This window comes from Astatotilapia calliptera, chromosome 1 (assembly GCF_900246225.1).
Source record: "Astatotilapia calliptera chromosome 1, fAstCal1.2, whole genome shotgun sequence".
NCBI classification, from domain to species: Eukaryota; Metazoa; Chordata; class Actinopteri; order Cichliformes; family Cichlidae; genus Astatotilapia; species Astatotilapia calliptera.
In genome coordinates this window covers 15,033,440-15,059,936 of record NC_039302.1, presented here as the reverse complement: position 1 = coordinate 15,059,936, position 26,497 = coordinate 15,033,440, and the positions used below count along the sequence as shown (strand labels likewise).

Here is a 26,497-nt window from a genome sequence, read left to right as displayed (position 1 = left end):
CATCACGTGTCCACAAAAAATAAACGTGGATCGAAAGTTACCAAGGAAACAACCATGAAGCTCATACTCAAGCTCTGGTGGAGAGAAGAAAAGTGAAAATCACAGGGAAGGTGTGTTAAGTGTATTTCCTAATTTATTAGCATTTAGAAAATGAAGGCGACACAACTTAAATCATGTTGTCCTTTTTTGTCTTTCATATCTGCAGACATTACAACTGGTTAACCCTGCTGAGTTTGAATTGAAATGTTTGTGTAATTTATTGCTCACAGTAGCATTGCATGTGTCTGACTGCATACATCAGGTTTTTCAGGGGGGAAAAAACCAAATCAAATCACACTGACGATGTAGACATCTCAAAAAAACTCAAATATGTTACTCCTGGTGTTACAGGGTTAACCCTTGTGTGGTGTTCGTATTTTTGTTACTCAGCCAGTGTTCATGGGTCTGGTGGACCCGCTAGAGTTTTGGCTTTCCAAATTAACACTATCAAACAATTTTATGTTAAATTACTCAACAGATGTTTACTTCATCCCAATTACAAGACATATGAACAGCAAACATGGTTAATTTTTTCCCTTTACCTTTGTTAGATCACATTTATGAATTAATGTGCTTCTCGTTTTTCTTTTATATAAAATGTTATAAATAAATCAGTTATAATCAAGTGGAGTGAGTGGAAAGACACAACACATTTACACGTGAAAAAATAATTAATTGTTTAATTTTTCTTTTGAAAAAAACTGAACACGGGTCTCACAGACCCGAACACCATACAAGGGTTAAGCAGCAACACTACTGAACAGCCAGCGGAGTGTGTTCATTTTCCAATAACTGGCAAAACCTTTTCCTCAGTTTTTTAAGATCAAGATAAATCAATTGAATATGAGGGGTTGTATCTCTGGCTGTGGTATAAAAACAAAATAGATTTTTAAACATAAATCAACACTATTTGATGTCCATCACATTCAGGCCAACAAAGGCCAGAGCAACTTTTTCCTTCTGCTGCCTGCTACATTTGAGTACGAGCACATCTCTTCACTTATAAATAACAGAGCCTAGCGAGGCCTGTCCACCACACGGACCTGGCTGAAAGAGTTTTTTTTTCTTTAATTTGTTCTCGGTCTTTAAAATTTAAACAGGTATGAATGCTTTGCCTGTGCATTGCCCCAAATATATTTCTAAACACAGTGAAATCGATGGCACGTTTGTACCTGTGCTTGTAAAAAATAAATAAAAAGCATGTAATTAAAACACTGCCAGACGAACTTCTCAAAAATGCTGAATTAAGAATATATACTCATGATAAAGTCATTTGCTACATAAGGCACACACCCCCGCACCCCCACCAAATGGCAGATGGTGTCTTTTTCTGGCAGTCTCTGGCAGCCACATCATCTGTCTGCTGATGACAGGAGCCATTTTACTAATGTACTCATGAATGCTTTGTATGTCACACAGCGTCCTTGACACTCACCCCGACTGTCTCATTTACATTTATATAATTATAAATATAATATTAATAATACAGCTACAACTGTCTCCTTATTTTCTTTGTATAATACCATCTAAATATTAAGGCCTTATATACCTAAACACAGTGCCTTTGCTGGCTTATTTAGCTTTGAACACCCAGGCTCCTGCAGATGTCCTGCCACCAATCTGTTATGTGGCCTTTTGATAGCTTGCCCCCTTCAGTTCTAGTTATTCTCCCTCCATTTGTTTCCATCCAGCCGGATGTTTCCACTCCAAATAGCTTTCCTGTGTCATTTCTGCAGATCCTCCTGTCATTCAGCTTGACAGTTTGCGTGCAGACGACTTGACTGATGGTTGCCCTCCCCTCATAAACCTGTACCCTAGTCTTCATGCGGGTCTGACTGAAAGGGTTAAAGCACAACAGCACAAAGGGGGCACACTTCTTTAGTTTCTAGGGAGTCTCTAAGTGTGTTGTTGACCTTGTATTCTGCAAGTCCTCGAGGGCTGTGCTGTCTTATGGTTTTTCAATCAATTTCACATCTGGCAAATGATTTATTGCAACATATTACAACTGGTCAAAATCCTTTTAAAATAATCAATCTAAGGATCATCTGTGTAACACTGACAAAGTTTAATTTTCACATTTGTTTTTTTTTATTAACCATGGTGACAGATACTGTGTACATAGTTTTAGTAGCTGTGTATTATTTTGCAGTATCCCCTTAAGTGCAAAGTGCATAGTGAAAATACCTCTATTATATCATCTATTCCACTGCCTACCTGTGCCACTGTTAAAGCTGCTGTCATCAGAGTTATTACTTATCTATTTATAGTTTCAATTATGATAGAATAGAGCATATTTTTATACTCTTTTATTCTAATAGTATGACTTAAGTCTGTATACACGAGAGCCAGCTCTAACTTCACTAAATAGCAAAATACTACATAAATATGTGTTGTGAAATACTTTTTCACAGCATTACTTTACTGAATTTTTACTGATACAATAATATGTAAGTAACACCATAAATAGTGTAGTGGATCCATAGTGAGGTGGTTAACACCTGTACCTAACTCCTCCTCCAAGAGGAGACACAAATCCCAGATTTTAAAAAAAATCTGCCAAATCAACTATGCAGATCCACCTTGTGTGAATAAGGGAGCAAGTGAAAGAAGCTTTAACCCATAAATAGTATAACTGTCACATGGAGCTTTCTCTGATTTATGAGTACTTTAATTTTCAGAACTGTTTTCATACTTTTAATTAAAATCTTCTCTCACTGAAAACAAAAAAACGCTCAAATGATAGACTTGTAGTTAAGACCGCCTAATCCGAGACCAAGACAAGACCAAGACCAGAGGGTATCGAGACCAAGATAAGACCAAGACCAAGTTGAGGCGAGACCAAGATCGAGACCAAGACCGGGACAAAAAAGACTAACTTTTGTGTGCTTTTGAGGGCTGACATGATGGTACTGACTGGCCCCAAAGTCATCTGACAAAACAGCGATCACCTCCAACAACTGTCTAAAGAATGGGAAATATGTAACTGGTTTCAGTTATACTTTATATATAGATAAAATTGTAACATCAAACTGAGGATTATAAACCACAATGTGGAGGGATTTGAGCATGGCTGAGCCACTGTGTGTCGCTGTGTGACAGCTGAGCAGTGAAAGGAAATTAATTGAGGAGCCGGCTCTCGCTCAATGGGAGTCGACTATTCTGATTCACTACAAAGCACTCTCTAAGCACGGCTCTTAGAGCTAAAGCTTTTGCGCATGATACATTATCGAACGTTACGCTGTGTGTCATGGATACTGTTGACTCCAAATCTCCCGACCACTATGTTGATCTGAGACAGCAAGACCGAGACAGCGAGATCAAGACAAGACCGAGACCAAAGTCCGTCGAGACCAAGACAAGACCAAGACAAAAGTCCGTCGAGATCAAGACAAGACCAAGACAAAAGTCCGTCGAGATCAAGACAAGACCAAGACCACGTAAAAGTGGTCTTGAGACCGTTCTCGAGACCAAGACCGGTCTCGAGACATCCAACTCTATAAAATGATAATTCTAAAGTAGTAGTATCACCAGAACCAGTATCAGAAGCATAAACCTACAAGTTCTAGCATATCCTTACATGCTAAAGACGGAGGACAAGAGCAGTAAAAACTACATGAGGCATGTGGAAGATGGCAACTAGTGCAGCTGGCGTGACAGCTCCTTCCTGACTCATTCAAAAAAAAAAAAAAAGGTGAGATGGTGGGGTAAGTATTTTGTGCTGTTATAATAAAACACAGATTTTATTTGAGACAGTTGCTTTGCTGTTGTGCAATCAGTGTCTGATGTTAGTCAATGACTAACGTTATATAAACACTTACCGTAAGCTGATGTAGTCCTGTTAACATTAACATTGTTAACATTTTACATAAATAGTTTCCCACCATCAAGTCAATGATTTACAATGGCATGTTAAACGTTTAAATAGAAGGGATAAGGATTTAGCTTTTACAGTGATAATAGTAAATCATGTCATTATACTGGTACCATCTCTTAAGCTTCTGGTACTATGATTCTTAGAGAAGGAAACAAGACTTCTGTAGCTCATCTTGGTTCTGTTTTTAGGATTTAACGAGTCTGACCAATCACATGTATTTTCAGAGAGGAAGAAATTCAGTTGGCTGTTGAAAAAATTAAAAAGGGCAACAACTGCCTAACAAAGCAAAACAACCAAAAACAGAAATTGAGACTTACCCGATCCCAAAAAAAAGAAAGAGAGAGAGTCCTAAATACAGTCTGACATTAAAAGCAATTAAATATGTTGATATGAAAACTGACTTTGAGAAATGGAGTGAAGTTGGTGACTGTCTCAAATTAGATTCTTCTTCTCCTGGTCATGTAAGCTGATGACTACATTTGAAGGTAACATTTAGCTACCTAATAGCCACAAACACAACTTCCTGGGCTAGGTTGCCGGCAGCTACCTCTTTACAGTCTATTATTCAACCATAGTGATAGGTAAGACGTAAGCCTCGGGAGGACTGCTGTATTTTAATTTTTTCCTCCTCATTTTCTAACTTTCTGCCTACTGCTCCCTAAGGTTATATTTTTTTATTGCAGGGCTTATACTCTAAGTATAAGCCCTGCAACAGGGTATTATGTAAACTGAGTCTTATTGCAGTGCAGTGTATGATGTGAGTTCTTCTACCACCACTGTCTAATCCAGATTGTATTCTAGTTCATCTGTTTCAGCTTGAAATTGTTGCAGTGACAGTTCTGTCTCTGTCTTCAGTAGCTGCTGCGTCTTTGAGCCTCTGGTGTTGTTTTCTATCCCCCACTGAGCTTTGTGGTTGCACTGACACACCTGTCCCTTCAACTTCAAGACTCTGATGTCTGACAGGAATTTTCACGGCACATACTAGCTGGATTGTGCCATTGCCCTGTCAAGATTTTTAACGATCTTTACTGTCCTCACTTGGGAGTCAGACTGAGAGTCTCTTGTTATTTAACTGGTTCATTTATGCAGCTCTGTTTCTAGTCTTCAGCCAGTAGGTGTGGATTGTTTCAGCACCCAGCTGCTGCTATAATGGTGATGGATTCCTGACCGCAAAGTTAAAGAGGGCCTGTTTGTGTTCATTAGCATCTACGTTATTAGGATCACTTATTAGGATACCAAAACATTCAAATTTAGGTTTACAGGTCAAGTCCAAAAGTTAAACCTTGTCATGTTACAGCTCCTCAATATTAATCACATTCAACACAATCTGAACTAAAAACTACAGGAGTATAAACCAAGGACACTGTGAATTTGAGTCCATCTACGTAAAATATACAAGTGATGTCGAATAATGACTTGATTGTTAAAAATTCATTAAATTTTAGAAGATAAACAGATAAATGTAACAGCAGAGACTAGTTCAGTAGGTCAATTTAATTGAGTGATGATGAGGCAACCCAGGAGTCCGCGCGGTGAAGAGCACTGGTCAACAGCTTATGAGAAACACTTGTGCAAATGATTCTGATCCCATTATATTCAGCTCAGAGGAGGCAGCAGGTTACCTAATTTGATCTCATACTGTAATGAGGATAAACATCTTTATAATAGGTGCAGCCAAGTACTGCTGGACCTGGTAGGAAACTCCAAAGGGCTCACTGTGATCGCCCTATTACCGTATACTGTATGTCCGACAAAATGGCCTTAATGTAATTCTCCATCTCTCAGATCCCTCATTTAAGAGCTGGAACATATACAAGACTGTAAAGCATGATGGAAAATTGCTTTTACTAAATGTGTGCTCATCCCCTGTTGACTGCTGTTATGGCCATTATCGCTTAACATTAGATAGTGGAGGAGTTCTAGATACAACAGCTAGTGTAATTCCCAGTCATTTAACACAGGCCTGAGTGGTATGAGCTCAGATAACGCTGAACGTTATCCTGCTGAGACACTACTGGTTAATAAGAGTCACGCTAAAGGAGCCGCTTCCCTTCCTCTCGTTGTGCTTATTTGCTAGAAATCGATTTGTGTCTCTCCTGCTGCCAATGCGTCTGACAGTTGTCTTTTTGCATTCACGCTGCAAGCAATCACACTGACTCGTCTGACTGAACTAACTGCTAAGCTATTCCAGGCCAGATAGGAGGTCTCTTATTGAGTATTGGCATAGGAGCACAAAAACGCTCACAGATGTTCTCCGCTGCAGGTATTGTTTAAAGGTCATCCGATTCTAAGATTAGTTTTGAATCCCAGGAAGTCGACGAGCCCCTTGTTGCTGCTTTGCCTAGAATGGATCTGTTGTAATCAGCTAAAAGCAGCAGATAAGTTTGCAAGAAATACCTTGTTAGCTGTCCAAAGCTACAGGGGTTACATGTCAGTCTGTAGGACGCAAACTTCAGTTTAAAAGAATTTTTCTTCTAGCAACAGGGTTCAGGGTTTTCCATTATGCTGTGAAATATCCAAGCATGCCCTGCAGGGCTCTCTGTAAAAACAGCATGTATTGAAGCATGCAATACAAGGAACAATCAGTACATAGCAAAGTGATATTAGCACCAAGCTAGCATAGCTTGCAAGTCATCCCATCGCCTACAGTGTTAGCAGAAAATAGCCAGGCATACAAGATTGTAATGTCACATTTTCAGCAAAAATTAGTTTAGTTTTGTTGTAAAAGTTTCAGTTTGTGGTTCAATTCATATGTCAACATGTGCAAATTCCAGTATTCATTCGAACTACATCAATTCTTCATACAACTTTCCTGAGGGTAGCAGCATGTGAACGCAAAAGCCGAAGTAGATAAAAGCATTGCTAAAACGTTCTATCGGCAAGATCTATCCAGCAAACCAAGACTCAGAGGGAAGCAGCTTTTAGGGGGTACACATTTAGACACAAGAAGCCCTTTCCACAGATGGTGAAGGGAGAAATAACACTCATGTCTGAAACATTACTCACAGTTGTTAAAGGTAAACACTGTTGGTAAGTGTTAGGTTGGCTTATAGCTGAAATATATGTGCTTTTTGCACCAAAAGAAGAGCATTATTTACCAGTCATCACCAGTTTTCTGTGTTGCTGCTTTTGTGTTTTTATTAAACTGCCCCTTCTGTAGATGGCATTGAGTGGGACATGACCAGGTGCAAACAGTTTTCACCGTGATGAGTCAGGAGCTGCCCACCTAGCGGCTACTTTAACCGTTCAGTGTCAGTCCTGTGGAGATGGAGATTATGATAAAATTATACTTTACAATGCAGCCGCACAGAGGCAGGAGCATGACTGTAACATTGCTTGTTCTTTTGCAGTGTGTGATGAATAATAACTAAATGACTACATTTGCAAAACTGTATTTATTATATCCAAATCCAAGCTAGGCAAAAGTTCTTATGTGAGTAACCGAGGTGTATAATGATCTGATCGGGTTCATAAAGAAAGGCTGCAGGAGGTGCCCGTTAGAGTCTCCGACTTCACCTCATTTGGAGACGTTAAGGTCTGGATATCAAAGCTGGAATCAGTCTTCCTGCTGTTTTTTTGGGGAACGTAAAGGGGTTCAATTATTCTGAGATCTGAATTCGTGCAATAAAAACATAAAAAGAGTTTTACCTCGTGTCTGTGGAGCCGCATCGGTTCAGGCTGTGGCTGTGCGTGCTTTGTGCGAGTGTAAAGTACAGCTTTTTTTTAAATGAGTATTCCAATTATCAATATTATAATTGGTAGTTATGATGCTGGTTATGATGCTTGACATGCTCTGCAATCAGCTGCAATACACAACAATTTGATCTTACAATGGTTTTTAAATTGAGGTACTCACTAGCATCAAATGTTAATTTAATTTAATTAAGGACTAAAAGTCAGATGTGTGTGTGCATGTGTGTTTAAAACGAGCAGGTGTGAACCAACTGTAAAAGCAGGACCCGATGTGGGGAGCAAAACATGAAGCACTGTGAATACATGTTCTATGTATTCAGAGTCGGTGTTAGCCAATGAGCTGTGAGAAGTCGATGCACCTCCATGTTGAACAGGGTGAAGTGAATCAATCATCTCTTTCAGCGTGTGCTTTACATAATACACCAAGATCCAGACACAGCTAACTGCTCTTTCCAAAATGGAAACCTGGAACATAATGCTTCACTTAAATATTCAAAAATCCTTCAGATTTTCGAACAATGCGCCGCTCCGCTCACACCGTCACCTCTTGTCACATACGTAACATTTTCACAAAGCAGTCATTCTGCATAATGAGGATAATCCCTTAAATCAAGCTCCTATTGTCAGTATTGAGCTGATCCCATTTGATTTCCTTATCACGCTGATCTATCGTCAGCATGTTCTGCTGATAAAAATCAAAGACACAAAGAGGTTGGATTATGAATAATGGCAGAGAAGGAAATCTAATCAAATTATAGATGGTGTTTAAGCTCTGAACTGACGCTCAAGGACTTCAATGTGACAGTTTACTCTGATAGGCTGGCGTACTCGTTATAAAAACATGTGCATTATATGCTGCATCTTTTATGGTTTGTAGAAACAGTGGGCAAAAAAGGTTAGTACACAAACCACAGCATTACACTGCTTAACAAATTTATTAGACCAACCATGGCCCGGTGTAAGGACTATACCACAGTTGCCCTAAATTAACAGTATTGGTGATTAATGTTGTTATCCATTAAATTTCCAATTTACAGTTTTACAAGCAGAACAAGTAGTAAAATACTTTTTTTTTATTAGGATGCTAAATTACTGTTATTTACTTGCATTTATGGGCAGAAAAATTAGTTTGAGAGGTTGAATGTTAGGCTTAATCACCCTCTCAAATCCCAGAGATGTCCAGAGTGCCTCCAATTTGGGTATAAAAACAGGAATTCAGTCATTTTTAGTTTCTTACAAATATTCAGAAATCATTTATTTTTCTGATTGCTTTTTTGGCATCTCACATGCTCGCTGTGAGATTTTAACAATTTCTAAAGAAGTTCACATAACTCCAAGTTCTGAGCTCCGTTTGCTGGCGAGATTTTACATGAACATTAGTTTTGATTTCACCTGGGTGCATATTTTTTGGTTGTATTTGTTTCTGATTCTGCAGTTTAATATTGTATTTTCATCTCTGCGGCTTTCTGTTTCTGAACTTTTGCACACGGACTCAAATAAAAACCGACAGCATTCATTAATAGTGTATCTAAACCACTGTGATTTAACCTCGTGGCAGCCAATTTATGAACTCTGTAGCTCCGGCATGATGTAGCAGCTTCGCAGAACTAAAAATTGTATTCCCAGCAGCAAGCAAAGCTAAATGAATTGCTCCACACATTGAGAATACTGTTAACATGCTAGCTTTCCAGCAATTGGAAATAACAACATAGCTCATTCCCATTTGTACTACAAGTTTGTCTGATAACAGTCTGTCTTAGACAAACTTCTGACTGAAGTGAGAGCTGAGCACTGTAGCACATCAGACTCAGGGACCAAAAAAAAAGTGAGAAAAAAATGTGATAATACGAACAGGCGGTCCTTAGCGATGAACCTTCAGAGGATTCTCAGCTGAATCTGCAGCTCTCTGTCTTTGCAGAAATTTGAAGTCAGCCTCTGCTGTTTGACTGCGTCTTCACCAATCTGGTTACATCTGCACTGCACTAAACAGAAGCAGCAGATATTTATACAAAGCCAAAAAGAACTGAACTTTTTTTCTTTTAAACAAGTTAAACTGTACACACATTTATTTCTGGTGTAAAGTTTGACATATTAGCACGGAAGTCTGTGGGGGTTCGGATCGCTCAAGAGGCCAGACGAGGCACGGCGCGCTTTTGGCATTTTCATATTGGTTGCCGTTGGTTACCGCAAAACTATTATAAGCTTGCGACAGCTTTATAAATTCCATCCATCCATCCATTTGCTTCCATGGACAGGTCGCCAGTCTGTCGCAGGGCTTGAAGGACGCCGAGTTCACCAAACTGCAGTCGGAGAACCGCAGACTCAACGGCGACCTCGCCGACCTGCAGAGCCAGCTCGAACAACTGGAGGCTCTACTGGCAGAAACCAAGAACCATCAAAAAATTATGAGAGACAAATCCTTTTCTCTAATCAACAGGTTCAGACCGTTTGCAGCAACATGACAGTCGTGTGTGCTGAGGGAGGAAAACTCTTTCTGCTCACTGCATTAGCAGCCCAGCTCGTCTGTAACGTGCTCATTCATGACTAATACTCTCATATCACTGGTCAAATGAGGACTTAACACATATCCATTAACCTGTGTCTCCAGTTGTGTTTTATTTGTTGTCTCGATTTTAGCGGCAAACAATGGAGAATGATTCAGTGAATAGTGGGCTGCCTATTTACCAGTGACCTTTTTTCACTCCTACAAGCTGAAGAGGTGTTTTGGATTCAACCCCATGTGTTACACTTTTTTTTTCTCTTTTTTTTTGTGCTTGAGATGAATCAGCATTTGGATCATTTTATAGCCTCAAAAGCTTTGGACTGGCTGTTTTTGTTGTTGATGTTGTTTTAGGAAAATTCTTGTTTTTAGCTGCTTTATCTTTGGCTTGTAATTTGTAATAACTCTAAATTTTACACAACAATAGAACCTAAAAATAAGAAAAATAAACCCCAGATCATTAAGGGGGAAAAAGAGAAGAACTAAAAACTTGAAGTCATAACTGACTGACCAGAGGTGGTGCGGTTCAGGAGGGGGAATCCACAGTGTTTGTGTTAGGGTCAGGTGGCAGGGGACAGATGCTTGACAGAGGTCAGACAGACAGGTCATAAATATGGTGGACAGGCTAATCTGGCCTATGACAAGTAAAGGGCGGATCTGCTGTAATGGGTGATAAATGTCAGAGCCTCCCTGCAGCCTCAGATGAGTGATTGTTAAGCAGCTTCTCTCAGCCCAGAGCTTCCAGCCAGACTGACAAGCAGTAGAGGAAACATTTACACGGACAGAATGGCTTGTTTGGACAACCCCCCACCCCTCCTGCTCCCTTTTCCTTATTGTCGCCATAGGCAAAACGAGAGAGGGGAGATTAATCAGGCTGTTAGCATGTTTGATGGAGAGGAGAGGAGGAATCTGTGTGCAGAGGAGAGTGTAAAAGGTTAAAAAAAAAAAGAAAAAAAGAAGAAGAAGAGGAGAGTTGTGATTCATCAGGGGTTAGTGATCCACTGAGGAGCAATCATTTTTAAAGTAACAGGCCTTGATTACAATAATGTCCCCATAGCAACTATTATCTTTAATGACTATTATTATTACTGTCATAAAGTGGAGAGTGGAGCAAGTCTTATTGAAATATGGTGTTATGCAACTGCGCTTTTGAACGGTTTCGCTCATTAAAAAAATAGCTTTCCTGTTAAAATCCTGCAACTTTAAACATGCAGACGGACAAATGGCATAAATGAATGTGTCCTTCATATAAGGTGAAAGGCATATGAAGACATATGTATGACTCCATAAAGGTGCTACATTGCACCCAATTCAGTCTGTTTGTTTTATGAAACCTTTATTAGATTTATTTGTCAGGTTTATGTTGGTGCTCGTGTGATGACGGATGAGTAACAACGTTACAGAGGGGAGCGACTTACATTTGGAGACTCTGGAGACTTTCCTCTTGACCTCACCAGCGCCTGAACCGGCACAACCATCCTCATCGTCACAGTCCCCGCTGTACCGCCCCTCTGCATCGCCGCTTCCTGTTTCAATCTGATCCAGTGAGCCCAGTTTAGGGATCGACTTTCCCTGCAGCAGCTTTTTGAAAAAGAGAGAGACAAAATTAGACGTTTTTAGTAGAAAAAATATATAGAAATGAACTGGAATGCTTTCACTTTGAGCTCTAGGTATCTATGAGTATGTATTATTATGACAGTATAGACAACAGGAATGCGAAAAAATCTTGAGCTACCTTTTATTTTTTTACATATTTCTTCAAAAGAGCCAGACTTCTCTCGATTTCTTTCTTTTAAAGTTTGTCTTTAAAAATTGGCAATTCTCAGAGGAATGTTTTTTTTATTGAGCCACTTAACTGACTTATGAATCATTCACCTAACTCAAAAGATGAAGCCGGTACAATTCTAAGTTGTATCTTTAGACAAAAAGACATTTCTTCCCGTTTTTTTAGCCGAACCTACAACAAATGCCAAAGAATCATTTCCAATGTGATTCTCAGAGAGCTGTCAGCTGAAAACTTTGTAGTCTCTCCAGCGTGTCCTTAAAAAACGAGAAAAAACTGGACAAGTGGAGGACGAAAGAAGAAGTGGTAAACTAAAACTAGACTAAAAACTAGATGAGTTACCTAGAACAAAGATATTAGCTAGAACTTTTAAAAAAAAAGGATTTGATGAACTCAGAAAACTAAAATCAAAAATACAGAGAGGAAATAGTTTCAGCTTTTGTTATTTTGGTAAAATCTATTATCACAGAGGCTTGGATGCAAATGTTTGTGAGTTAACGGCCGTGTTTTTATTGTAATACCTGCACTGATTTTCTTAAATCTTGCAACTGGCATATGCCCCTAATACAAAAATAATTAAAAGCACTAAAAACTAACTCTGTAACTCACAAAAACCAAAACAAATCTTAACACAAATAATAATACCAAACTGAAATAAAATAACAGCTGATTAGAAAACACAACACTATAATAACTTTGGTGTCTGTCGCTGTGTTTAAAGTGCGGTGGAGGCAGTGTCATGGTTTTGGGCTGCACTTCAGACACACAAAATCTATATCTGACAGAAATCCACTGTGAGATATAGACCCAGCATACCAATTTGACTGGGAATGGCTTCATTTTTAGTGATTCAGGACACACTGCAAGTGCTGTTATCTTAGCAAAATATGAAGAAATGAAAGTCAGTTAAGACTTTTGCACGGTAATGTATGCTGTTGTGAAGTAAAGAAAAGTGTCAGGGTCCTGGGACTGGGCGACCTAGGACTCCTGGGCAGTCATGGACCTGTATTATTATTATGTATTTTTGGTGTCGTTTCCCCTTCTCTGTGCGTGTACATATGTGTGTGTTTTTCTGTGCTGTGCTAGGCTGTGTCCCACTCATATGTTTAGGCGAGGTATGGGTGTGTATGTCTGCGGGTGTGCCTGGAGGATGGAGCTCGGCCACCTGCAGGCCTGAGGGGTGTGGCCCTGCGGAGGGACTGGCCACACCCGAAGTCACACACCTGCTGCTGATCAGGCCTCGTCGGGGGAGCTACTTAGGAGAGAGTTGGAGCTCCCACCGACGCGGGATCATTTCCTTGAGGCTCCACGTTAGTCGTCCTGTTGATTGAGTTAGTGTGTGTGTATGCCCGCAGTTGTATGTGTCCTGACGGCTGCGTCTATTGTTTCCCGCAGGAGGAGCGTGGAAGACACGAGAGCAGCAAGCACCGGGGGGTGCTGACACGGGAGCGGAGAGCACAGAGACACGGACTATTCACGGAGAGACACGACACGGGAGTCTGGGAAAACACGGGGATTTATTGTTACTTTGTTGCACACTGTAAATAAACGCACTGTTTATACATAGAGCACCACGCCTGGGTCCTCCTTCCCCACTCCTTCCACGGTTTGCCATGCCATACCGTGACAAAAGATGGGAAAAAATGTGAGAAGTTGCTCATTATGTTGCCAATCAGCCTGAATCCTCCAGTTTAAAAAAAAGAAATGCATAAAGAAACAATGAATCCCCACAGCGACTGCACTGCAGCTGACTTTTGTTTGTAAATAAACACTTCTGCCCTGAATTTTTCAGCGTCCTGATTTTGAATAAGATCTCTTAAAAAGAAATACTTTTAATAATGAATAAATACATAGTAAAATGTCCTTATTTGTTTACTCAGGGATTATCACCATCAGCTATGATGTACACTTCACAGAATCCATATATGAGGTGTATGACAGTCGTCCTCCTTGGCCGCAGAGGTCTGCAGGCTAACCTTTCTGATGCATTGCTGTGCAGCAGAAACCCAACGCCAGGGGAAATGCATTCGCTAATTGGTTCATTTAAATTCATGGTGCGTCACTGGAAACAAGAACGATTTTTGTGTGTGTGTGTGTGTGTGTGTGTGTGTGTGTGTGTGTGTGTGTGTGTGTGTGTGTATGTGTGCCTGAGTCCGTGTGTGCACTGATCAAAAAGGTAGTGTCTATGCTAATTAGTTAGTGCTGTGGTTCAGGGCTGAAGAGGGAAGGAGTCAGAGTTGCTGGGAAGGCTGAGCCAGGACATGTGTGTGCTGGTCTGAAGTCTCATCTGCTGACTGGTGACAGGTTAGATTGGAAAATCTAAGCTTTCCCTCCATGTGTGTAATTAGCATGATTTTCTCTCTAATTATGTCAGAAATATGGCCAAATGTTTAATAGATTATGAAGAATAATGGGTTTCTGTGTTGCCTGAAATTAGCCTGGTCTGGAGGTTTGAATCTGAAGGAGGCAGAGCACTGCTTGAGGGCTCATTATGTGGAGTTCAAAGGCTGTCAACTCGGAGCCCATTTTTAAAGGAAACAGCATCCAGCAGTAATTAGTCTGCACATGGGAAACAATACACGACTCAAGATTTAAGATTCTATTCATCATCTGCATGGAGTTGAAAGGTTAATGTCTATATATACATAAACATGTGTGCATGTGTGTGGCTGAGAGGGAAAAGAACTGCTTTCTTATACATAATCGGAAGAATTCAAACACATGACCTTCAGTCGTCTCAGGTCACTTCTGTATTCTGCAGAAACTTTTCTGTTCACAGTTTACTCTAATTGATCGGTTTGTCAAAAACTGCAGAGGGCCTGAAACTAAAAATAAAGGCAATAAGCAACACATTTTCTGTACTGTTAGCCAAAGATAAAAACCTGTTACAAAATATACTGATCTTCCTCATGAAGTGCAAAGCTAGTGTCTGATATCTTATTTCTGTTGTTGATTAGAACACACTAGCTGGTGCACACTTCCTAATTTTATATGTACAGTGCAATTCTTAAGCCAGACCTGGTTTCTTTACATTTTACTAAGGAAATGGGAAACAGGTGCAGTGAAACATGTGGAAACTTGTATGCAAATACAGTATTTAAGACAAAAACAGTGTTTCGACAATTCTGTAGAATGCTTATCTTCAGGCATCTCGATGCCTTTCGTTCTGTTTTTTCCCCAGTTTTTACACACAGTCCCAACATGTGTCCAGTTTTTGGAAAAAGCTCACCTTGCTGGTCCATATATAACATTTTATTTTTGTCAAACTGTGTTATCATCTATGTTTTGATTGAAAAAAAATGATGCATGACAGATCTTGGCTGTACACACTCGCTGTATGAGACATGTGGCCACTATTATCAGTCTAGTTCGGGTGTAATTTGGCGTACTTCAGCCTTTTCTCTGTGTTTTCGGTCCTTTAGAAAGCCTCCCTTTCACTGAGACCATTTCTGATAAAGTTTTGATGACCAGTAGATGGATCAGCTTCAGGGCCTGCATCAGGTTTTTGCTTTATTTATTACTATTTCTTGAAGTTTTCTTTCTTTTTTAGGCCTGCTACTTATTCTTTTGTCTCCCACTTGTCCCATTTCCTGTAATTTTTCAAGGACACGCAGCACACCATGCTGAGATATGCCAAGTGTTCAGCTAATAGTTCTTTGGGAATCACCATGTTGTTACAAAACTCTTTGGGATCTTTCAAAGGTTCAACTAAAGAAACAATATCTGTATTTTTGTGAAAGAAAATGGTTTACTTTAATCGTTTCTTTGCTAAAGACACAACACTGGATCGTCCTTTGAGTCAGGTGTCTTTTGATGCTTGATTGATTCACAAGTTAGTGTTAAGAAGTGGTTTATCAAACAATAAAATTATTCTACAATATAAGGACAGCACTGGCTGCTTTTTCACTCTTTTCAATGTCCAGAGAAACCAGTCTGGCTCCTTGGGAGCAGCATATAAAGAAATGGACGGTGGCTCAAGACTTTTGCACAGCTAACACAGATAACCACAGTATTGATTTTAAGTTGATCCCATATATGCATCATCCTGGTTCTGCAAACATACATTATATCCACTAATAAAAAGAAAAGGCCCAAAAATCTCCACTCCCTGTAAGTTCTGTTTTTCAGGAAACTCACTTTTTTTGTAATGAGAGTTTATATTCATGAGCTGTGCTTTCAAGACATCAATACACTTCAAAAAGACCCAATGGTGGTATGAGCTGAGAGCCACAGCAGGATAGGAAAGTCAGAAAGTGCTGAGAGACTGACTGACCCTAAATAAACATACACTAGCCTGCAGCTATAAGCTGGTTTTGGTCTTTTCATGGGATTTGCTGCCAACAATGACTGTATATTGCCAGCTATAGCCTGCTGTAAGACAATGATAGGAAAATAATAAGACTCAGATGAAAGCTAAATATAAAAAGGTTAAGGTCAGGCAGTGATAATATGAAAGTAGCTTAATTTGCTTCGTTATTTATAGACATCTTTATTCCTGTACGACAGAGTTTCACTCTCACGTTTTATGTGCTTTTGATGTGCAAAAGCATGTGCGTTTGGTTTTTATAAGGTCACTGGCAGGTGACTCGATTCCCCAAACGGCGCTAATCAATGAATCAATAATATTTCACAGCTAACTCATTTGTTCCTTCAGCTGAGGAAACATTCATCATGCCTGACCAAGAATGTCAATCAGCAGGCTACTTGATTCTTCTGCTTTTCCTGTGCAGGAAAATAGCTGCCCTGCGTTGTTGGATTGTATTGAACAGCGACGCTGTTCTTTCTGAAATACAATGAAGTGAGCCCAAATTGCCTAACAGTGTTATTAGCCTCTCCTCTGTGAATGACATGAGATTTTGTCCAGCACTGGCTGGGAGACAGGTGCTTTGATTCGCTCTAACCCATGGTAGCCCCCCTTGGGCAGGCCTCTGGCTGTTACTGGAGTGTGTAGAGAGTTAGAAATGACCAAATAATATCAAGGACTCTATGCACAAACAAAACTGTCTTTGTGTGAAGCAACTCTACTACTACACACGTTGTATGATTTTTTTTTTTCTTTACAAAGGTATCACCAATTCATTGCCTTTTTTCCCCCTTTTCTTTGGAAACTGCACAACTATTTAGAGCCGGTAAAAATGATAAAATTATTTTCTACAAATCCACACACCATTCCACTTTATTAACAAGAAGAAATTAGAAATTAGAAAAAACTATTAAAGTGTGCTACATGGAAACGTTTGGGCTTCCCAGTAGGTCACAGCTTTCACCACGGCTTGCAAACACTTTTTGTAACCAGCTAAATTACAGAATTTTTACCTGCTGCTTCCTGATATGAAATATATCCAAACTTTTGCTTATAACAGCCTGAATCATGAGGAAAACTGGACATTTATTTACATCAGATTTAGCACTGCTTCGTGAATCCATCGCTACTTACTTTAATTAACTAGAGGTGGGCGGATCAATCCGAATATCAATGGTATCGATGCCAACACTAATATCGGTATTAAATCAATACTAGCGCGATAAATCTGTGATTTAGTGATCATCAAAACATGTTCAGAATTAGAAAATTAATGGTGATTCATCTCAAACCATGAAGCACTGGTATTGGTATTGGTACAATAATGGCCCTGTATTTACTTAGTATTGGATCAATACTGAAATCTGCAGTATCTCACAGTCTAATTAACCAGTATAATTAACGACTGTCTTTAAAAATCATGTCCTTCTGAAAGTCTCACGCCTTCATTTGTAAGCCTGCATTTCTTTAACGTAACTGGCTGATTTGAAAAACAGGTACAATGTTTGGCTTCTGTGCTATGATCCTAAGTTACACTGTACAGTAAAAGGCTATTATTTCAAAGGGAGAGAGCTGTGCCCAGAGTGGCTGCATCGAATAGGATTCTGTCACAGACAGAAGTTCGGCTAGCGATAATTTAACTGCCAAGCAAAATGGCAAAAAGAAAAAACAAGAAGAAGAAAGAGTTCCTTTTGTGGCGTTCTGAACTCGCGGAGTAAAGTAACTCTGCTCTGCTTTTTTAACTCAAAATCAGTGAAACGTTTTTCAAGATTGGCAGAAAATATCAGAGGACATGGGATGGCGAGGTGGAAAGCGAAGACTGTGATTATTGCATTCTTAATCCTGGTTTGTTTATTTGTGGGATTTTGTGTCGCTCTCCATTCTGTGCTAAACCATTTGCTTTGGCGCCTTCAGACAGAAACTGGTGTTACGCAATATTCAGAGGCCAGTGCAAGCACAGTCATGCAGTCATTTAGAAATGGCTTTTTATCTTCAAGTTGCAAAACAACACCTCGGTGACACCGAGGCTCATCCACCGCTCGCTTACCAAAGCATTTTACAAACCAATCAATATTAGAAAAGCAGCAGAAAATGAAACATATTTTCACTGTTGCGGTGACCACACAGCTCCTGTTCAAAGCCCTGAGTTTTAAATTGCATTTATGAGGAGTTTTATCGTGCACGGTCTGCCTGTCTTTCTTCCTTTTGTTTTTATTACACATCCATATGTGGGGAATATAAACACAAATCACAAAGAATTCAGAAACTCACATCACAAACAACATGCAAACAAGGCAGATTAAAATTCTGCTCTTAAAGCTCCAGTAATGATAATAAGGGTCTGTCAGTAACTCCACTAATTTGGTCAGGGCTTAAATATCAATATTGGATGGATTTTAATTAAATTTGGTACCAATATTCATTGTGCCCTGAGGTTGAATTTTAAAGAGTGGTGTGATCGCTGGACCATCCTCCAGCGTCATCACAGGGTCAAAATGTGACCTTCTCCCATACCTTACATCTCAGACCCTATGGCCATATAGTCCCTCCAGCTTCAATGCTAATCAGAGGCCTGGCACACGACCGTACCTGCTAAACATCGGGATGTTAATATCGTCTTTGTGAGCCTTAAAGCAAAACCTAACCCAACACGCAAATGTGAGGAAATGCTTGTTAGGTTAATTGATGATTCCAAGTTGGCTGCAGGTGTAGATGCGAGAGTGTATCGGTCTTTCTCTGTGCGTGTTGATGTGCCTCTCCAGCGTGTAGCCTGCCTCTGGCCCTATGTCAGCTGGGAAAGGCTCCAAATTTTCTCACCCATTTCCCCAAAGCGATATATACACTGATGAGCCCTGTGAACTGGAAACCAATCTGAGTGCACCACCTCGCAGGATGTCTCAATACCTAAAAATGCATCTGGAGGAGAAAAGAGCAAGGAGAGCAGAGGCCTGCAGGAGCTGTGATGGAGGATGGACAGTTGAATGCTTCACAAATGTAAACCGTTTATCTGAAGAAGGCATGTGACACACAGATGGGACATCCAAATAGGGGCAGGAAGACGAATTTATCAATAAATATTTCCTTTTAAGTCATTTCAGTTATTTAGGGTGATCTACTTCATGATCTTTGTGCCTTTCCACGTTTGCGTTTGTGTAATTGTTTTAAAAAATGCACGACATCTGTACATTCGTGTCACACTGAGGCACATTGTGCATTTGATTAAAAGCAGGCCTGGATCTACAAGTGTCATGAACACTGTTATGCTTATCTGACATCGGAGATAAAATACAGCAGTAGGCTGTGACAAAACAATAAACATAGGATACAGCTGCGCTACATGTCACACTGCTGTCACATTGCTGTCACATTGCTTTTGAAATGACAGCTCAGAAGCAAAGGTGGCTCATTTGTCTGTTGCTTCCACTCCTCCGCTCACATCTCTGGTGGGAAGAACTTTCCATGCGTCTTTCTCATTGAAGAAGAAGAGGCACAGAAAGAAACTGAGGGTGTACAGTCTCAAAAGATGAAGAAGGGTTGTTTAGCTGCCTCTTGTTTTTTCTTGTTCTACCAAAAAAAATGCAGCTGGAGCCTGGGGAGTTCAGGGGTGTCCCATGGTGTCTGGTACCATATTAACAGAGTATTCTTTGGGTCCAGTGGGTTGCCAGGTGGAGCCTCCATGGAAAGGATTTGCCCCAGTATATCCCACGGGTGCTTGATCAGATTGGGCTATGGAGAGCATGAAGACTGGGTCACTGCCTCGGACACACTTTGTGTCCTTTAACTGTTGAGTGGTGGTTCAGTTTCCTGCAGAGGAGATGGGAGGTGCTGCCTGCCATCGGGGGCATGGTTATTGGGCAGAGAGTGCGTGTAGTGCGTGTCAAAGTAACAGCCACATGAAACAAGATTTCCCAACTATAACAACATGATAGCGATGACTATTAATAACTTCATATCCGTGGTTTTAATAATATATTTAATAATAATGTAAATATGCAGTATTACAGGAGTTTGCCAAGGATCCAATGGCTAAACTATCTTCTGATTTCTTTAACGTGGTCTGAGCAATACTTCTGCGGGCATCCTGCAGGTCTTTCAAAGGTTTGTTTTTTGTTTTGTTTTTTGGACATTGGCTCCTTTTTTACTTAGTTTTAGTCCGGTCCTTGTACGTGACCATTATCAGAGGAACGGTTGTTTTTAAGCCACTTAACACTGAGCCATGTATCATTCAAGCATAAAGAAGGCGCAACAGATAAAACAGTATTGTGTCGACAGAGAACAGAAAACTTACCAAAGAGCCCATTTTAAATTGGATCTTTAGGCACTTTGTCACTAGCAGCCTGCCACAAAAACACATCATTTGTTCCCCTTTCTTTAGTCGAATCTATAAAAATTCCAAGAATAACACAGCTTTACCATATCGTGATTGACAAAGAGCTGAAAACTTGGCGAGAAGTCTGTCTACAGAAGATGAAAAGCATCTGAAAGTCAAGTCATTAAAAAAACAGAGAGAAAATCCAGCAAAGACCTGACCCAGGACCTGAGAGACACATTTGGCCCTTCAGCTGTCCGTCTACTGTTCACTGAAGCCTCATCAGAAATGGCCTCAGTGAAAGGGTGCAAGTCATTCTTAAGGAAGGGAAGCAGGGAGAAAAGGCACAAGAACTCGACTGAAAACCGATGGCCACAGGTCTCCTGCAGTGAGGGTGTTCAGGCATCTGTAAAACGCAGTGGAAGCTTGGTCATGGAACAACAGGCAGCCAACATCCGAGGAAGACATTTCAATGTCCTTTCAGAAGTGTGAAGAACTGAAAACTACGTCAAGAAATTACAGGAAAGCTTGCATAAAAGAGTTCAGAATAAAGTTGGTCATAGCAATATTGATATTCAAGCTCATTACAGTTGTACAGACGCCATTTATGCCTTATATGCTGTATCTGTATACATGTAAAGTGCTGTACCTATTCCCAGTTTCATAGCAAAATCTAAAGGAAGGACGGATGGCCCAAGACTTTTGCACAGCACTGGGCACACATACATTTCACTGTGTTTAGCGTCCTCCACTCCCCGCCCTTAAAACAGTCCTGGCCGCCTGATGTATTGCATTAAGTTCCAAACTCGCCACAGTGCACATCACAAACTTTGTCATAATGCCAGCTGCTTCCTCCACCAGCTCAGAAAATCACAACAAAGACTCGAAGTCGTAAGGTGACTTAAACGAGTTGGCATGGGAACCGAGCTTTTGGTACTCTGACTGGCTACATCGCACTATATATATTGGCAGTTTCAGCTGGACAGGACTGAAAACTGCTGCTAAACACAGTAAAGCCTGCCTCAAAAAAAATCATAAAAAAAATCTGGCACACACTTACTTATGATGGGCTTATGATATCTTCATCACCTGCTGCATAAGGAAAGCCCAGAGCATCATCAAGGACACCAGTCAACCAGCCCACACACTTTTCTCACTCCTGCCATCTGGAAAACGCTACCGAAGCATTAAATCAAGCAGCAGCTATTTCAAAGACAGTTTCTCCCCACAGGTAGTGAGAATAATGAATACTTCCCACAAACAACCCCCCCCCCCAAAAAAAAGCTACAAAAAAAAGAAAAAAAAGCACACATACATAAACTAAAACAGTACCTAAAGCATGCAGCTCAGAGTTTCATTTGCATTTTCTGAAGTATCACTCAGTTATACTATCTGGCACAAAGTGAGGTTTTATTAAGATGGGTATTGTTTGGCATCTGCTTTTGGAGTAAATGTGACTGAAGCAATTGAAACAAATAAAACATAAGAACTAATTAAACTCTGACTGTAGTTTCATTTGTTTGACCCGCGGCGTCTTTAAACAGCGAAACCATGGTTTCAGCGAACATTATGCAGACAGCAGAAAATGTCACCGCGATGCTGTCAATTTTCACTCAGCTGTCAACTCCAATTTGTGACCTCGCACCATTAAGGCACGCACTTCAGCTGCATCTACAGTAATGGAAAGAGGTGACTGCCATGTAACAGCATCTTGTAAATGTTAGGGCATTATCATTATATTTATCCTGCCTACACAACCACTCAGTCTGCATTTCACAGACCAAAGTACATACACTCCCCAAAAACACTGCCAAAGAATTCAAAGTTTCAGGTAAACTGTCACAGACAACTAAAAGCATTTCCTTTCCAGATCGCCTCTCGTGTGCAGGGTACATTTCCTAAAGAGGTGCAGGGTGTCATATGGCAACATGAATCACACCTTCAGACATCCAAGCAATGAATCAAGTCCTGTGCAGATTTTTAAGCTCATTAGTATTCCCTTTGAACATGTTCTGCTATCTGTAAATAGAGGGTGGGGGAAGAGATCTTACAATGATCATTTTTGCCAGTCGGAGCAGGGGGGAGAAAAAAAAGTGTCAGTGTGCGAGTCGGCTCCCGAGATGCTCGCTGTCATCGCCCATCTTCCTCTCGTCAGCAGCGGCGCTGACAGTGTGTTTATGCAGAGCAAGTGCATCAGCGACAAAGAGGCAGCGGGTCAGCGATTGAGTGGTCAGAGCAGATATTAGACTACAAAGTGAATATTATCATTCAAGTTAAGCTCTCCTATGAGTCAACTTAAATAAAAAAAAGACACTGCTGCCAAACTGAGAATGCATTATTTATTTATTTATTAAGTTGCTTTATTTAGCCACTTTGTTAGGTACACCTGATAACCACTTTTAAACACAAATATCTAATCAGCCAATCACATGACAGCGATTCACTTCATGTAGGCATGATCAAGATGACCCTCTAAAGTACATTTAGGAATATGTAACAAAGGGGATTTAAGCGATTTGGAATGTGACATGGCTCTTGGTGCCAAGCAGGAGTATTTCAGAAACTGCTGCAGTTCATGGGCTCAGGCATCAGAGAAGAATGGCCAGACATTCAGAGAGGCAACAATATCCCAAATAACCGCTCATTACAACCAAGGTATATACAGAAAATAATTTCTGGGAGCACAACATGTCGAAACTTGAAGCAGATTGGCTACAGCAGCAGAAGATGACACTGGCTACCACTCCTGTCAGGTAAGAACAGGAAACTGAGGCTTCAGTTTACACATGCTCACCAAAATTGGACGACAGAAGATTGGGAAAATGTTGCTTGGACTGACGAGTCTTGATTCCTGCTGCAACATTCAGATGGTAGGATAGGAATTTGCCAGAAAACAAAATGAAAGCATTGATCTATCCTACTGCGATGATGTGCAGGTCACTTTCTCGCCACACTTTAGGCCCTCTGAGGAATGTTGTCAACACCTTGCTGCACGGTGAAGGATTAAATATGAACAAGGTGTACCTAATAAATTGTCCAGTTACTTGTTAGCTGTTCTAAACGTTCACATCTGTTACAGAAAACAGTTCAGCTTTAATTAAAAGCTAAGCATAAGCACTGTTACTGTAGCTGACAGCATTAGGTCACTATATTTGAAATGAACACTGTATTTGCAGAACGTGCTCCTCCACAAACCAAATCAACTACACACAAACGCAATTGAGAGGCGGCTCTTAAAATTTAGTATGAACGTGAATTAAAATTAAAAAATGTGAATTATTCATGTGTGATTTTGGATTTTGCTGTGCTGCAGAACTTGAATTTCACAACCTATGTCCAAGTGCACGAAGAGGATTATGCTGCTGTTGCTTAAACTATAATCACATACATTCACTTAAGATAAACTTATCTGCGTGTAGGCAGCTTAGCCGGATTTGTCTTTGAATGTTTTAAACACCTTGTGTGGGTAAAAAAAAAAATCATTATCCTGCAGGTTCTGGGATTTTTCTCTAATTAAGACACACTTGCACAGTAATGACATTTATGACTTTACACACTCCTTCGTAAGCTGCAACAGGAATTAAGTGGATGTGTTGTGTTAAAAATAAATCATCTTGAGACTTGAGGATAATGGTAATAAATAAGATTGGGTTTAATCCCAAACCGGACTTTCAGATGCTGCATTTTGGTATACGCGTTCAGGAGCACAACAAATAAAATGTGAATATATTCGTAGCGTTAATCCTCCTCTCCTAAGAGGAGAGACGATATGAATAATTCAGAAGCAAAACTGCTGGTCAACCACCACATCAATGGCTGGTAAATAATTCAGCCGGCAGAGTGGGTGAGGAGCTGCTTGCCCCTGATTTTGATTGAGAGACACTGGGACAGAGCCTACTTATAGATTCTTGATGGGTTTTACCACATCAAGAGGAGAGGACAGGCAAGGAAGGAGAGGAGCCCACAAATAATTCATAGGAAAGAGCTGCTGATGAGCAAGATGATGAAATCTAGAGTTTGTACACTCAGATTGTATAATAAATTTGTCAATAGATGCATTGCCGTTTTGTGTTTTCTGCGGTCTCGGGTGCAGAATAGTAATGATATATTTCCATTTGGTCCCAGGGAAACTTGGGGAAGCTTCTGTGCTCTGGTTAGTCAAGGTCAGGGGCAGATGAATGAAAACATTTCTGATATGTAGATGGAAAACATGAAAATCAACATTTGCATGGCTATCACTCTTATCCTCATACAAATGCCCAACAGCAGCGTCTTTAAAGATAATAGAATGCCACCTTTTGCCTTTCAGTGTACACTTCCTTCTTTCTCTAGAAAAGAGATTCTGGGATTTACCTGCACACGTGCATACTTTAAGACAAGTTTCATCATATTAAGTTAACCCCCGCTATAATGATTTGCATAATGCTGTTTTATGTAGTGGATATGCAGATGTGCACACAGCCACTCGTTTGTACACTGCAATAAATAATTGATGTTTCTGCTGGTCACAGACTCATCCCTCAACACACAAACACACACAGAAATTCAGGATCAGCATTTAAAAGTGACTGAATTTGAAATATGAACCCAAATATCCTTCCCAGGACCAAGTCTCCTTTTTAAAAAGCCACACTGGCTGTGAATCGCAGCCACTTCTTAGCACTCCTTGGTGTGTAAAACCATGCTGCATGCTCATAACATGAAATGGTAGAGAAATAAAGTCTGACAGTTTAAAATGAACGCCTGATGGCAATTCAGGTCATACACTCTCGCTGACACTTGTGCCGCACTTCAGCAGCTAATGACATGCCAATCAGAACTATTTGCAAATCAGACCCATTTGCAAATCAAGTCCCAGCCAGATGATAATAACTAGACTGAAGGATTGTGAATGCACAAGCTGCTAGATGAATCGTGCCAGATGTATAATTTAAAGTTTTTAGATACAAGATCATTTGTAAAGTTTTACCTTCCTCCATTGCCGACTACTACGAAAACACACAGTTTCCATATTTCTCCTTTCTCAGAAGTAAAAGCACAAGCCCTTAAGATGCCATTTTGCTCTCTTACAAATTTACTGCTTCAGAAAGTCCGAGCTCAACATTTTAAGTGTGATTGTCCGAACATTTGTACCAACCAGCCTCCCTAACAAGAGAGTTTCCATGAAAACATAAAAGACAGCTCATTTCCGCAAGTTCTCATCCTGAAAGCGGAGACACAGTAGGGGAAATTTATGGCAAAAATTCAATAATGTGCTTTACAACACCCAAAGTGGGAAACATGTGGCCCTGATGCAAGCGCAGAGGTGATGTTTAACTGTATAATGGATGGTTTTGTATTAATGATATAGGTACTATAAGGGAATAAAGGTAAGGTTTCTTTCCAAGTACTCTGGTGAGATGACATGCACATCGAATCAAGCCATAAATAAAGCTTTGCAAATGCACAGTAGAAGGATAACATGTAAGAATAAAAAAGGCTTTTTAAGGAAAAGTCTCCAAAATATTTTTTTCCCTTGAGACTGAACTTGTAATTCTATACAAGCAGATTTTACAGCCCGGTCAACACTGAAACTCCAGTAATGCTTCACTCCCTCATTCATTTAGGGGCCTGGTCTCGTTAGCCTGAAGTAACTGCCCAGAGGCAGTTCCAAGATAGGTGTTGAGTGGCAAGGCTTACTTCCAGAAGGACTTTGATAAAACTAAAAAGCAAAGTTGACTGAAGTGGTTGTGCCATAGATTGACTAACTGAGTATTTTCTTTCCTTTTTTAAAAAGCACTGCAACACCCACACTGCTGAACATGAAGGAAAACATGTCTCTCAGTTAAATATCTGAAAAAGCATGCTTGACAACAGGTTTTTAATTCTGCTGATTACTGGAATTATTGTGTAAAAAATATCAATTAGCTTGGCTGGTAGAATAAATTACAGGCTGTGGCGGGTGCTGCAGGCAGAATGCACTCTGATTGATTAGTTATTAACTGATTTTGCTAGCT

The 26,497-nt window shown here is 40.2% G+C and overlaps 1 protein-coding gene across 1 annotated transcript in view; it reads right to left on the bottom strand.

The window, feature by feature from the left end:
• gpc5a (glypican 5a) overlaps positions 1-26,497 on the bottom strand; it is a 145,623-nt gene that overhangs the window by 41,420 nt on the left and 77,706 nt on the right. Inside the window, exon 8 of the mRNA XM_026165737.1 lies at positions 11,525-11,687. Within this exon, the coding sequence (XP_026021522.1) occupies positions 11,525-11,687 (163 nt within the window). The remainder of the gene's footprint in view (positions 1-11,524; positions 11,688-26,497) is intronic.